Source organism: Mytilus trossulus, chromosome 3 (assembly GCF_036588685.1).
Source record: "Mytilus trossulus isolate FHL-02 chromosome 3, PNRI_Mtr1.1.1.hap1, whole genome shotgun sequence".
Lineage (NCBI taxonomy): Eukaryota > Metazoa > Mollusca > Bivalvia > Mytilida > Mytilidae > Mytilus > Mytilus trossulus.
This window is the reverse complement of record NC_086375.1, coordinates 53,093,688-53,110,144: the sequence shown is the minus strand read 5'-3', so window position 1 is coordinate 53,110,144 and position 16,457 is coordinate 53,093,688. Positions and strand designations below refer to the sequence as shown.

The 16,457-nt window shown below is 29.8% G+C and overlaps 1 protein-coding gene across 11 annotated transcripts in view; it reads right to left on the bottom strand.

The window, feature by feature from the left end:
* LOC134711825 (phospholipid-transporting ATPase IF-like) overlaps positions 1-13,142 on the bottom strand; it is a 52,903-nt gene extending 39,761 nt beyond the window's left edge. For all 11 annotated transcript variants that reach the window (XM_063572734.1, XM_063572735.1, XM_063572733.1 and 8 more), the window contains exons 1-5: positions 12,977-13,142; positions 10,623-10,751; positions 5,691-5,780; positions 4,927-5,007; positions 2,981-3,088 (exon numbers count right to left, since the gene is read on the bottom strand). In XM_063572734.1, the coding sequence (XP_063428804.1) occupies positions 2,981-3,088; positions 4,927-5,007; positions 5,691-5,780; positions 10,623-10,751; positions 12,977-12,991 (423 nt within the window). In that variant the 5' untranslated portion in view covers positions 12,992-13,142. The remainder of the gene's footprint in view (positions 1-2,980; positions 3,089-4,926; positions 5,008-5,690; positions 5,781-10,622; positions 10,752-12,976) is intronic.
* Between the last annotated feature and the right edge of the window lie 3,315 nt (positions 13,143-16,457).

Below are 16,457 nucleotides of genomic sequence, written 5' to 3'. Positions count from 1 at the left end.
ACACAATTAGACAGTTTGGCCTATTGTATAATTAATTTCCTAGTCAATTTGAAACATTCTGCAAAAAATTAGAAACTATTTTCTATCTTTACAGATTAGATTCTACTAAAAAAATTAGATGGATTTAAAAGATAAAGAACATACCAAGGGACAAGGGAACAGTCCTATATCATTTCAATAAAAACAGACAAACCTTTGTCACTAGATGATGACTACATCTATAAGGTACAGTTAAATATTATATAATATACTTTTAAAAATGTAATTTCAAGACCCAACCCATTTATCATTTCTAGATCCTCAATTTGCAAATTTTATAAGCAATTATTTCTTGATCCTTACTTAATTTACTTGTCCCAAACATCTATGATTCAAGTCATCAATACCTATAGATCTATGATGAAATCAATTAATCAAATAAAGGATTACTCTATGTTATTTAATTTTCTAATCATTGATATATTACAGGGATACATATTCTCTTGATTACCCAATACACTTGATGTCTATCATGAAGATTGATAAAACAAACAGTTTAAGATAAATATCATGTTTGATGATCATTTCAGATTTGTTCAGTACTTGGCAACTATTTACACCTGTCTATAGTAATCTACAGCAACAGGTGGTTTGTGCTGAAACAGATTATTCCAACAGGTGATTTATTACAGATTTAAGGGGTTAACAAATGATTAACAACCCCCATCTATTTTGAACAAGTTTAGATAAGTAAAAAATAAAGAAAGAAGGCGTCCTTAAGCTCATTCTTATATTCTTACATTGTTAAAACTTTTCTACTTTGATGCAATTAATGGTAAAAATCTTCTAAGTGATACTCGGGTTCAGGTAGAATTTTGGAAATACCAATTTTACGCTTTAAACTGCACTAGATCCAGTTTCTGAATCATTAAATGAAAATTCAACTCACAAAAACAAAAAGCAATCTTTATTTCACCAGAAATTTCTGGTAATTTTGAAGAAAGTCTATTTTAAAGTGAAGAAAAAGGAAGATATCAAATATCAAAGTTATTAAAAAGTCTTAATGACCTATACAATGTATCTCAGCAGTAACAAACATGACCCTTCATGGCTCTCTATACATATATATATATATTGATCATAAAACAGATGTGTCCTAACTGTTAATGGCTCTGGATTATGGAAAAATAAGTAAAGTATAACATATAAATAATTGCACATGATATTATAAGAAAGAAATATTTGCATATTTGCTGTTTTTACTACTTTATTATTTCTTAATAGGGCATGTATTACAAAAAGTATGTTTGCAGCTCCTGTAAATGTATTTCCCCATTATTTAAAAAAAATATATAAATTAATTCAAAGTCACTGTATCATGACCTAGAGGGCAGAGCCTCGAAATATTCATCAAACTGAGATGAACTGATTGTAATACAACTTCATACAAAATTTCATTGATCTATCAAGAGTAGTTCCTATGAAAATAACCTAACATTAAAATTTCCTAATTAATTCAAAGTCACTGAAACACTCGTATAGCTTTCCTCCCTGTAATCTTACCATATTTTTCAAAACAAATTAATTCAAGTTATTTGCCTGGTTGGTTTGTGCAATGTATTTGTTTGCTATGTTACACAGTAATCATTAAGATTTACATAATTGTTTCTTATTTTATATTTTTATCATTAAAACTATTGATATTTAAGTAAATATAAGACAGGGTCTCTCCACACTTTTCTCTTCAAATGCCATTATGTTTGAGACTTCTTCCTAAGCACAGAAAAAATGTAAGAACAGGCATGAAGCCTTGGGTACAGGATTACGTTTGTTAATAATAATCAGAACAATCAACCAATAAATCTGAATAACAATTTTTCAAATACAAATAGATAAAATTAAAGGAAGAAAACACGGAAAATTGTTTTCTTTTTCCCTTCTCTTTATCAAAGCAATGGTTGTTAATTACAACTTTTTTGGTAAAAAAAAACATTTCTAGGTATATTAAGATAAATCAATTGGATGGAATTGAATAGAATTGATAAGTTTATCGTAAGTGATAGACAAATGGGTAATTATGCTCTAGATTGTACACAATCTTTGTCAACCTCATGGGGTGTCATGTCTCTGAATAAATATGTTAAGACAGAGAAATCATATTTACAACAAATGGAAATTTTTAACGACCTTGACTGGCTATACAGCCATTGCACTGTCGGCAATCATATGTAGATGACATTTGTACCTTTGAAATTATATGAAGATAACAGATATGATAAGTAAAACCCACACAGGTAGATTACAGGTAGATTAATAACCAGGTGATTTGTCAAAAAGGTTGGTATGACAATTATATAGGCAGGCCTGATATAGGTGATGAACTTTTATGATCTCACAAAAATAAAATGCATCATGAAATGTCAAGATATCATACTTAACTAAAAACTACCAATCTTTTTATAAGTAAGCAAATGTTTAATGAAGTGTTTAATAAATATTCCCCTTATTTACATATTGTTTTTAACTTTAAAATTACAAGGAAGACTTTAAAATCAGATTAAATTAAGGTTATTTCCTAATGATAAAATCATAAACTTTAAAATAATTGTGTTTTATTTATATGACATGTTAAAACCATCCCAATTTAATTAAAAGACAATTACATAGTCCATTGAACACAATGTCAAACAATAAAACAAACACAACAGGCTATTTCTCACTAATTTTTATAACTGTCATTTAGAAGTAAACTTTTTGAAGGGGCTGAGAAGAATGTAATGAAAATTTGAAATATTCCCATTTAAAGATACAAGTTTTAAAATTAAACTAGACGTATACTGTAAGCTTTTACTCAGTGATTATACCCTTTTCAAGAAATATTTTGTAACCAGGCATTTCAAAACAACAAATCTCCTAAAAATACATGTTTTATCCTAAGACAAGGATTAAATGACTGCAACCAAAATAATTCCTTTTCTATTGATTGATTGAGTTAAATTACCGTGATATCCATGGATTTAACTTGTGCCACCTTGCCATCTCTGACAACATATGCCTCTCTGTTATTTACTTCATTGTCAGCTTTATGTCTCAGCCGATCCTCATAACCCTACAAATAATACAATTTTATAAGTCTCTTATGGTTGACATGTTTCAAAGGATTTTCCTGCATTTCATTGATCAGTATATTTTTTTAACGCATTGGTATTACGAAACAATTCCTTTCAATAAAAGATGTAGAAGCAACCCAATGACAAAAAAAAACAATATCATGAGTTCAACAATCAACTAAAACCTTTACATTATTTCAAGCTTCAAAACATTTAAGTAACATATAGAAATTGTTAAACAAAATCTAACAGAAATTTCAATGACCTCTCATAGAAATTTCTTTAATTTGAAGATTATATTAATATTTTGTGTGTTTCACTTTAAAATGGCAGATTTTGATTGGCTAATAGGCGGGAGCTAATTTACTCTTTAGCATGGTTCAGCCGGAGACAATTTATTGAAGGTCACACTATTGTGAAGACATATATGAAAATGATAACAAATTGTCCATAGTTTTCAAGACAATGTCAGAGTTCTACATTATGCTCTTAGAACTCTCTCCTAGACTGTTAAAATGATAAATAAGTATTGCTTTACTTTTGTTGTTTTTCTAACAACTATAACTTTGTTCTGTTCATTATGTCATAGTAAAGATATATCAATTCAAAATTTTAAAAGATGATAATGACAATAACCAAAGAACATTCAGTATAATAAATCAGATAACACACAGCAAAGAGGGTGATAGAGCAGATTGTTTCCCCTTAAAAAACATTGTCAACCCTGAATTCTACTCCCTTGAAAATGTAATTTCTCAGGGTAACAATCTGCTCTATCACCCCTTCAGCTATGCATTGTTTTTTATAATATTGTTTGACACACACTATTTTATAATAATATTTAATAAGAAAATTATCAGATGATTTCATAGCCAATATTTTCCATATATATGTATTCTTTTCAGAAATAGCACAAACAAAAACCCTTGATCAAGTCAAACTGTTTTTATAAGTATAATATATATATTTAGCGTACATTTCATTTAATTTAATATGTTTAAAAAAAAATATGTAACGAGAAAACTTCATTTTGGTAGAGAACTGTTTATGGCATTTATTTAATGGGTACTTTTCATATTTTTGCAACCTTTACGTTCAAAACTGATGTTTTCATATTCATAACTATGATGTTGCTCTATTGACAAATATGTATGTAAAAACTGACCTAGTTAAAAGTAATGAATCACATGATTAAACATTTTCTTGAAAAAAAAGTGAATCTGGTGTCAATCATTATGGTATATTTTAAACCATTCTGTTTTTAATTACACTGTCTTATAAGTCAGGGTTCAGTCGCTCTGTCATATATTATTATTCATATTTTTATGTACATAATTCAAATATTAATTTAAAGTTTTGTGGTGTGACGAAACTTTTAATATCAAAAGTACCTAATATTCTATTCCCTATAATACAGATGTATTGGCCAAAGCAGACATCCATTTGTCTCTTCTAGAAAAAGGATAAAGTGAAACATTTTTACAAAATAAGTATGATTCAACTACTGTGGATTCATTTATTTTCCTTGGTACCAATATTCGTGGATAAAGGAAAAGGTGTATGTTCGTGGATATTTAATTTAGTTGTTTTGCCGAGGTGTGCATACACTCCTGTAGAACAGTTGTCATTCGTTGAACATTAAATTTCGTGGTTTAGCTGTACCCACGAAATCCACGAAAATTAGTATCCAACGAATAATAATGAATCCACAGTATACAACAGTAAATCCCCTTTTACTTTTACAACTACTAATTTCTCAAGGAATCTACCTTGAACCATTAACACTTTTCCTATTTAGCTTGAAGTACATTTTTTAGTTACATGTATAAGTTTATACCTGTTTAATTGCTGTAACCACCACTACAAATACCAATGGTGTAATACTTGTAGCTGGACTAACTGGACTGTCAATAATCAACTGTAATAAACAATGTACATGCAAGGTCATTTAAAGTACACCACAACTGTATATACCTCGTGTTATATTACGGATATTAAAATAATACATATAGAATAATGGCATTTTTGTTTTTTATACTGACTTTATCAGCAAGAATATTGAGCAAGCCTGCTAGGGCCCCGATTCTGTTTATCTGCAATTTTTCTTAAATGTATTTCTTTTTGAGAATATGAAGTTAAATGAAATAGTAAGTATAAAAATTAACTACTTTTACATGTACCATTGCTAAATTGACACAGATTGACTGAAGCATGTGACGTTACTTAGTGACTTTTTGTTGGGAGATCATGTTTTTGTACATTAATTTGGCCGTTAGTTTTCTCATATTAAATTGATTTACATTTTTTTTTCTCATGGACTTCTATAGCTGACTATTCGTTATGGGCTTTGCTCATTGTTGAAGGCCATACAGTGACCTAGAGTTGTTAATTTTTATGTTGTTTTGTCTCTTGTAAAGAGTTGTGTTATCAGCAGTCACACCACATCTTCTTTTTTATATAAATAATCTATCATGAAAACCCTCTGGCAAAGGATGTGTAAGGTAATTAAAATTCTGTCATTTCTTCATCAGTCTATAGCCATAAGTATGCGACTGGCATGTGTGTCTAAAATGACTGGGAATGCTGATATATATAAATTACCTGAATGAATCCTACACATAGGAAATAGAAATTAGCTAATCTTCTGAACTGTTCAAACAGATTCTTAGGTATGAAATTCCATGATGTATACTGTAAAATAAAATTGTTTTCTTTTATCTGATATGATTATTAGATGAAAATTTTATCTCATCAATTTTACCTACATGTACATATCAGATGTGGGTTACAAGGAGCCAAGATTCTAACATTCAAATATTGTTTTTGTAATGAAAAAAAATATGTGTGTTTGAAGCATTGCCACCGTCATTTAGTGATTTTGGAGTAGACTTTATAAGTTTGATTAACTTGTGTCTCATCTGTTTTGCATATTTTAGCAAACAAAAGTATGTTTAAACTAGACATTCAAACAAACAACAGTGCCAAACCTTTTAACAATAAACTCTGATTACTTTTTTTATTGCAATACTAGTAAAATGTCCCAGAACCATCAACTGCAATTAAGCAATTTGTTTCTAACTATCAATTTAGTATAAAGCACACTATGCAATCAAGAGAACCACTTGTAAACATTTTGTTTATCAGCCAATAAAATATAAATAACAAAGAATCAGAATCTAATCAAAATCATTATTTCACTTAAGAACTTCATTCAAATAATCTTAAATGTATTAGATCTTGTTTATAAACATAACACAGTGGTTCTTACTACTTTTATTATATAATGAACTAATTCAACCTACATTGAATAAACATCACTGAAAGAGTAATCCATCGCAAGAATAACATAACTTTTTGAACAAAGATTACTACAGATTAAAATACAACTTTTTTCCAGTCAATTTTTTTCGTTCAGTTCGTTCAGCAATAAGCAACATCTTTAAATCACTAATCCATGATTAATTTGATTGGTCAGAGAGGAGGCACAATTTTTCTCTCACTGATAACCTCTACTCTCATTAAAGCAACCATTGGCAACTGGGACGTGGTATTTCATTGTAATACCTAACATTTAGCAACACACCTTCTGACTGAAAATCAGAAAAAAGTAAAACAAAATCTTGATTGATCTTTCAAGATGGTGTTTTCTTAATCTTCTGAAGTACTAAGTTATGTTGGTGAAAGGAGTAAGTCCGGTAAGGACCGATTTTGGCCTCAAATTTCAGGTTCATCTGACGAAAGATTTTGACCACTTTTTAAACACGTAAGTGTCTATTTTATTTGCTTCTATTAGTTTATTTTAAACATTTTAACTGATTTTGTCATTAAAAACGATCCGTTTCAAGCTCAAATATAGAAAATCTACAAAATATGCCGAAAAATGTCACTTTTCAGATGTTTTTTGTCAAAAATGAAAGTGGTCGAATCCGTGTTCATCCTCAAACTTTATATATGTTATGTATTATCATCAAATACAACTTACATTTTAATATAAAGGATGAACACGAATGCGGCCACTCTCGCTTTATATGAATACCGTCCAAAATTTAACTAAAATGCTAGAAAAATGTGAAGATTTCATCGATTTAGCATGACTTAATGGTGCTAGTACCCGATATATGTGCATTGTATTGTCAAAAACAGCCCATATTTATATAGCAGAAGCATTCTACTGTCCAATAAATAACTTAGAGTTAACTGTTTAACAATTTTGTAAAACTACTATATTTTGGGGCCAAATAGGGGTCTTACCGGACCTACTCTTTTTAGACAGCTACTTCATTCTCAAACTTTGGAGGAATGGGTCAAAATTGAGAACATCACAACTTTAACAAATTTACACATGGTCTAGTTGAAAATGCATACATATAGCATAAAATTGTCAATATAGTAAACTTGATGGCATAATTGATTATATATGAACAGAAGCTGACATTACAACATGTACAACTAAAAAAAAAAAAGGAGAGAAAAAAATTGGGAAAGGCACTTCTTTCCTACCCCAAATTTTAATATTTATTTCAATTTTCTTATTAGTCAATTCAAAATCCTTTAAAACAGGATTGCTTTAAATTTTCTATAAAGAATTAGATATGAGCCCTTTCATTAAGACCACCATTAATATCAATGTAATTTTTGCAAAACTTTCTTTCAATAGTATATGACTACTTTCATTGGAGCATTATCAAATAGTTCTACATTTGAATGAAACAAACTTTTGTTGAAAGATTTATAAGAAACATAATTAAGATAATGTTGAGGAGATATTCAAAGAACTTAAAAACAAAGAAGTTCCATGCTGTGTGTTATTTTTTTTGTAAATATTAACAGCTGACACAAAGTATGTACAAAGTTAGAAATATTCACAGTTTTTGACTTGTCAGGCAAAACTACTGTAATCAAGAAAGTTTATCAAGTATTTCTGACATTAGATCAATTAACTTTCTTTCTTTCATTCATTCAATACATGTATATAATATTTGCAATGATACATGTACCACATCTTATTATTATTATAGGCAAGAAATGCTGAATTACATATTTTTTTTAATTCAGCATTTCTTGTCTATAATAATAATAAGATGTGGTACATGTATGATTGCAAATATTATACCACTATCAACCATAGCCATAATAAGGAGCATTTTGTCATCTACATATAGGTCACTATACATCCTTCAACAATGAACAAAACCCATATGCATTGTCTGCCATAAAAGGCTCTACCCAACATGACAAAATGTGATACAAGTAAACTAGAAAACCAATAACATGAATAATCCAGCTTTTATGCTCTGCTCACAACAATAATTTCTTTAACCTGGAGAACAATGACTGTAAATGGGTGCTGAATTATTTGATTTGGTAAAGTATTTGCCTAACATTTCCATTTCCAATCATAAATTGCAAGTAACTAAAATAGGACAAAAGTTTCACAAATGAAAACAAAACATATTTATTAAATTATATTTTCAAAAGCATGTATATACATAGTAAAAACTTGAAACCGAAATTTGCTATTTAAAGCATTGTTATAAAAAGGAAACAAGCTCTTGGCAATCATACCACATCTTCTTTTTTATCATTATCTTTCAAGATGTTTTAAAGTTTTGTCAAATACAATTGAAAAATGAATAAAACAGGAAAGTAAATATGGAAACTCAAGGATAAAAAAACAATGTAAGGTCAGGATGTGGTAAGAGTTAAAATAAATCTGATTGGTAAATGAAAGCAGGAAAGCTCATAAGGAAAGGGAAAAGATGAAAATAAGAAACAAACTAATTTCATGGCTTGAGCAATTACTGAACTATATATATGGAAATTATAAAGATCAAGATTCCAAAATTGTGGTTTAGGGGCAATACTCAGTAGCTATCTAATTACAGGTTTAAAATAGAAGCTATGAAGAGCCTGTGTTATGTATACCTGCATCATCGACAATGGCCACTTTTTCTTGTTGAAAGAACACCATTAAAGGAGAATATATAACTCTTTTATTTAAAGAGTAAACTGGCTATTTCAGTGCTGTTGACATATATCTGTCATGTCTGTAGATGTTCGGCTGATATTTTTGTTTCCTTTTCAAAGTTTCTATTTATCTAATATAGTTATCAAAATAAAGAGTTAACTGAAGATATCTGTTATCCAGCTTATTTGTAGATCATTTGTGCTATTTAAAGTTTCTATCTGCATGTATCTACATGTGTTGTATAACAGTTTCAAAGATAACAGGCAAAAACGGGAAAATTGTCATTAAAGGGCAATAATGTTTATAAGGAGTCGACTAACAATTTCAATCCTATGTTGACTAATTTGAAGATCTTGTCTTGCTGATCATTTTTACTATATCAAAGCATGTAATTATTATAATTTTAAAGATATACATGATATCAGACAAAATAAAAGAATTGGTAAAAATGGTCATTTAACAGGAAAAACACTGAAAAGTCAACAGAACAATTTGGCAATATTGACTTATATGTATATGAGGATCCCGTTCCTGTTTGCTTTTAAATTGTTCTATCTATCTATTAAAATTTTCTTAAGTTTAATACTTGGCTAAATGTATAAATCTAACACCAAAAAAAATAGGTAAAAATCATCAACTCTTATTGGATGATTTGGTCATGAGACTTTTATGTAAATCTTGTCTTACTGATAAATTTAGCTTTTTAAAGTTTATGTCTATTTATTATACTTTTCAATATAATGCACACAAAATATTTTTCAAGGCCAAGACTTCAAGAAGTCGTCCAACAGTTTTTACTTAAATGCGAAATCTGTAGAGCTCATCATTTTAAATATTTTTGCCATGTAAGATTTTCTCTATTTATATTGGTTTTTTTTAATTAACTTGGAATTTACCAGTATGTTCTATTTTTAGCCATGAAGGCCATTTTGGTTTAATGGGTGAGGTCATTGGACATTTTTATTTAAACTAGGAACCTTAAAAGTTATGGCCAAGTTTGGTTTCATGTTTTTTTTGGTTGGGTCTTCAAGGGATAAAACCAACATTCTCCTTAACTTATATAGTCCCAGCCACAAGATTAATATAAACAATGATCCATGAACTAGCACTAATTAAGATTACCAGTTAGGTAAAATGTAATGATGTGTATAGAAGATTAGTATAGAAAACTGAATTTTGATAAAGTTTTAAAGAAAAATATAGATCCTGTGCAAATTTTATATTACTAATAAACCAGCGAAAACAATTTTATGTGCTGTCTGATCTGAAGACCTTATTCAGATACTCATAATCAGTTGAAATGACTGTAGCTTCAAAATTGGAATTCAGAAATTTCATTGGTAGCACTTACTAGGCAAGCTAGTAGTAACAATTAGCAGAAGAAAAAGTAAAAAGGTCATTGTCAATTACTTGTAAGGAAGCATAGATTCAGGTTCTGTATATCAATCAGACTGAAAATTTAAACAATACATCTGTGATATTGAAGCACATCTATGACATTTTTCATTGAAATAAATATATATTCTGTATTGACAATATTGTAGATGAAGCATAAATTGTGTTACCTTTGAAGATATAACTCTATTGTCAGGATATTTGTGAGGAACAACTACTTCAACATGTTCTCCAGGCAGACGTTTGCTTCCTACGTACACAGTCCTATCACCTTGTATTGCTTTCTTCTTACATTTACTCTACAAAATAAATATGAATAATTTGTAACATCAGAAATATCACTAAACATGTTAAAATGAGATTTTGTTTGTTAGACATCTTTTCACTTGCTTGAACATCTCTGTTTTTATGACATCAATCTGATGATTCAATAGAATCTCATACCTGCCAACTTTTCAAAATGCCCATGGGGGTTTTGCGTGCAAGATGGCTGTCATAGTCTTAAAAAACCTTCAAGGTTACTGTTGTCTACAAATATTTTTTGTTTTGTTTTTGGCTCCTTTGTACTTTATTAAGCCTAAAGTCATTATAAAATTAATTGCTTTGTTTAAATTGTGGACAAAATTTCAATTTGGGAGCCTCCATGGGGAAAATCCCCCCGCAAATAGTGACAGTTGGCAGGTATGAAAACTTTTTTTTCTTCATCATGCTCACTTGTACAAAAAAGTGAGTTAAACACAACCTTGACTTTCTTACAGGACTGAGGTTTGGTATCAATCTCTTTCTTCATATTCATTAACATCAATGAATATTATTCATGCAATGAAAAATCAAGTATCATATCTAAAGGAAAACAATTTCATCGCTTTTCATCTTTAAAACCAGTTTCTTCAATGCTTTCAGAAAGCAAAGCAAAAGACCACTTGCGTTCAGTTTATTCAATTTTTTTCAAAATCAGTTTTGGGTGTTTATCCATCATGTTCATGATTTTATTTCTCAAATTCTAATTTTATTCTGATAAAAGACTTCAAAAAAGTTTTTTTTGTTGAAGCTTACTCAAATTCTTTAAGGTGAAGATGGAAATTATAAATCAGAGGTCCATACAAAACTGGATCACCATGGCATGACCATGATGACACATGCACATAGATCACTGAAAGTCAAATTGTACAAACGTTAACTTATACCGCTGCAAACTTGTACCATTAAAAATATACAATATAAATGTGTTTTATGACTTGTTTTTGCAAATCTTTACAAAACATAATTTATATTACTGATTCCTTTTTCTTAAAAATATATACATGTACAACATACAAATTTTTAATGAACAGTTTTTTGCAAAGCTTTATAAACAATTTACAGAATAGAGTAAATTGACCTGTGTGTTAAATGTATCTTTAGTAACATCCAAAATTAAATTAAATGTTGATGAAATTGATAAATAAATATCCTTTGTATGTACATGTGTTGTAAAAAATTACAGTTATATGCATGATATATATATGTACAAATTTTGTTGATTTTTAAACATGTATGTTGATGAAATTGCGGCAATATTAAACTCATTCTTTGACTTTGTAAAGATATTATTAAAAGCCTAACTAGTTGAGATACATGTACAATTAATCTTTTGGTGGGTTATCAAAGCCAGTGCCTTACACAAAACACAAAAAAAAAAAAAAAAAAATCAAATCAAATTTTCTCTTCGTCATCTGATTATAAGTCAAGCCGGAACAATCATCCATAAATTGGTTATTGTGACTTTCAAATCATAAGTGTACTTTTAATCATTTTAATAAATTCAGTTAAATCAAAATATATATATATTCATCCTTTGACATCACTGATGAGGATTTTCAGTGTAGTAAATAAGTTGATACAAGCTTGCAATGAATCGAATGATATGAATTTACTGCGGTACAAGTTTAAAGAGGTATGAGTTTGCTTTCAGTGGTATGAGTTGACATTGGTGCAAGTTTGAAATTTTGGTACAGGATAACTATAATTAACTCATCTATTGATGCATGTTGATAAGTTAGCAGTACCACAGCAACAGCATATATTTTAATTATGTCTTGGTAACAAAACATGCCTTAATATATACCGTACATTGTAACATGTCATACACAGTGACACACATACATGTTCCAATTGCTCATCATATACATTTGTAATTTCACAGGCACTTGTTTCTAGTCATGGCCATGATGGGAAGTTTTATTATGTATCGATAGTCAATCTTCTCATGGAACACCAGGGAAAATTGGAATCCTTGCAAAACAACTGATTATATGGTATTGCGAAATGTAAACTAGACCTGATTCACAACTAGCAATATTATCTATTGCTTCAAAATCAAAACATATGAATCAAAATATTACACTGAAAGAGATACCGGCAGTACAAAATGTAACTTATCAGGTGGACTTTTTCAGTTAGTCATATTTTTGTGATTTTTCCAACTGTTCCACATTACTATAAGCAGATAAATGTTCATTAATATAAATAGTGTGATACTTACAAAGCAATCATTCATTCTTTCACGTAACACCCGCACCCATGTAAATACTTCACTGTTCAAATTTCAAATACACCTCAAGCCTACTTTGGGCTTTCCTCTTCTAAAGGTAAACAACACATTTGTGTTACGTCCTGTTTTGCTTTCACTTCGTGTACAATTAATTAGAAGTATCTAGAGAACTTCCGAACGAACAGAGACGTCTGCATTAGGGACCGTTTCAAAACACCTAGTGTGCAGTATCCTATCCAGGAATTGCACATTTAGATATACAATTCCTTTTATATTATCATATTATAATTATACTCAAAATCAGTATTCAGTATAAAAAAAAAGAAAAAAGGACTGAATACTGAGATGCATGATTACACACACAAAAAAAACAAAAAAAAACCTACCAGATACCATTATAGACATTATATGAAAGAGGAAAATATCATAGGGAGAGAAATCAAAACCATCCATCCCTCATTATTAGATATGACAAAGGATGATCTTTAAAATAAGTTTGAAAGGACGGTTAGTCAGCAGACATGTTACATCTTCGGACATTGGACTCGGACTTCTCTTGAACTGAATTTTAATGTGCGTATTGTTATGCATTTACTTTTCTACAATTATATTTATAAGTGTAATAGATGTGCCTTGATTTGCCTAGGTTAATTCCCCTTAATTTGGACAGATTAATTATTTAGTATTTAAATGTTTATTTTAAGTTAAATTTGATTTAAATATAGTAGGATAAAAGTAATGAATGTTAATTTAACTGTTTTAGTATTTAACTTTTGATGTTTTTATAATGTTTTAAGAATATTCATTTATTTAACTTTTCTTCAGTACCTTTTATGTTAAAGTTCTCCTGTTTAATGACAAGTTTAGGATATCATTTGATATTCAGTCGGAGTCGGCCTTGCACAGGCCTCCAAATACTCGCCGGACTGTATCAGTTCACTTGAGTTAGAGTTAGCCACCACTTCGGTGCAGTTCGCCAGAGTTAGTCACCCCTTTATGGTGCAAATTTCACTACTTTAAAACACAACGCGAAGCAAATTTACTCTACTTTTAAGACTAACTCTGGGAACACATCATTTTTATTTTACGTTTGAAATTACTCTATTTTTGAACTTCAGTTTAGAAAGTTTTCTGACTCCTGTTTAGATCCGATTTTGTTTAATACATGCAATTATTGTACTTTTGTGAATAAAATATAGTTTCGTTTGATTCATTGTCTGTTGTTCAGCCATAATCTGATATCAGGTATCCCAGTGGTCGAATAGGGGCGAAGTACTGGCCGCTACACGTCCCGGGAGGTGTCGTCACCGACCCCCTCCGTTACAAATGGTGCCGTGACCAGGATATCTGATCCCTCAGGTTTTGGTTTGAACATTATTTTGAATATAATTTCTTTTGATTTTCAAATTATGTAATTTTTTGATTTTCAAAATGATAAAGTTTGAACAGAAACCTTGTACTTTTGACGGTGTTAGTGCTGATGTACAAGATTATTTTATTCAATTTGAAGCAGTTAGTTTTTGGAATAACTGGAATTTTTCTGAAATGGCTCTTCAGTTAGTAATAAATTTAAGAGAAGAAGCACGAACTATTTTACGTCTTCTTACTCCTGTTCAGTTGCAAAGCTACAGTTTTTTGAAAAGGTTGTTAATGCAACGTTTTAATCCTAAGGAAAGGATACTTTTTTATAAATTTCAACTGAAAAATTGTACAATTTTGCCAGATGAATCTGTGTTTGGTTTTGGACATAGATTAAAACTTTTATGCCATCGTGCATATCCAGATAATTTCCATAGTATGGAACCTTATGGTATGGACATTTTCATTGACAAATTAGAGAAGGAAATGGGAGAGTTTGTTCGTTTTAAGCATCCTGCAACTTTTGATGATGCTATATTTTTGGCTACAGAGTTTGAGTCTTTTAAGTTGACAGTTGAACCTGTTGAATGTGAAATTGAGGAAAGGGAAGAAAGTTTAGATTTAAGTTGTTTGAAGTCTGGTTTTGATCAAATTGTCAAAGTTCTTAAGAAGCTGGTTTGTAGGAAGTTTAAAGTTAGAAAATGTTTTAATTGTTCGGTAGTTGGACATATCAGAGCTAAGTGTCCCAATAAAGTTTGTAAAAGTGTCAATTCTGTTCATGTTGTTGAACCAGAAAAAACAGTTTCTACTTCAGTTAATACATGTAATAAGAATGTGAAAAAATCATGTAGAGTTGTCAAAAGAGTTCAAAGTTTATTTCCAACTGATTTGCATAGTTCTTTATCTGATTATTTGATTTCTAGCATGGATGATTTTTCTTGTTGGAAGGATAAGCCAGTTAAAGTTTTCATATAATATGTTTTATTTGTTTTAATTTGTATATTTAGTATTTTACTTATTTTGTCAGTTTATATTATTGTTTAGAAGGTATGGTTTCAAAGTTTTTGGATTTGTTGTTTTTCTTGGTCACGTTAATGAGCCGGTTTTGTTATCGAAACCACCCTCAAAAACGTTGTTTGATTAGATTGTGTTTTCTTTAGATGTTGGTTTGTTTAGATTGTAGCTTAGTTTCTTGTTGGAATAGTTTTATTTATGAGTTTGCTCATTTATTTGGATTTTTAACCTCTCTGAACAAGTTTTATTGTTTTAAATTTGTTTCATTGGGTTATGGTATTCCTTTTGTGACTTTTTAAAGTCATGGCAGAAATCTATTGAGTGGCAGTTAGTTTATGTGCGAAGACAACCAGCTGATATAGTAAGCCGTTCTTGTATCGAGAACACCTTTCTTACTTTTGGTACAACGTTTGATCATCTTGAACCCGGAATCACATGTTTAACGTGATTCTGTGAGATCTACAATGGTGGACTAAACCTGGTACAACGATGGACTTAAAGAACCCGAAAACACATGTTAAGAGTGTTTTTTGTGAGATCAACAATTGGTGGACTACACCTGGTACAACTTGAACCATGCAGATTAGCCGTATTTACATTCCGTTTCCATTTGAAAGACTATTTGTGGAATGCTGTACATATGCTGTGGCCATTTACCGTTGGATATATATGCTATGGATTATTGTACTTTATAAACTGTGTTTACCGCCTATTCCTGGACGTTTATACCGTTTGGAACTTTCCCGATGGTTGGGCCGTGTGTTAATTTGACATTTTTGTGACATTAATTGACATTTTGTTTGTATTGTTTTATATTGTTTATTGTTTTCAACACATCTATTTTAAATATTTTTTTTCCCAAATATTAATTTCTTTAATATTTGTCCTAAGGGGGGAGGAATGTAATAGATGTGCCTTGATTTGCCTAGGTTAATTCCCCTTAATTTGGACAGATTAATTATTTAGTATTTAAATGTTTATTTTAAGTTAAATTTGATTTAAATATAGTAGGATAAAAGTAATGAATGTTAATTTAACTGTTTTAGTATTTAACTTTTGATGTTTTTATAATGTTTTAAGAATATTCATTTATTTAACT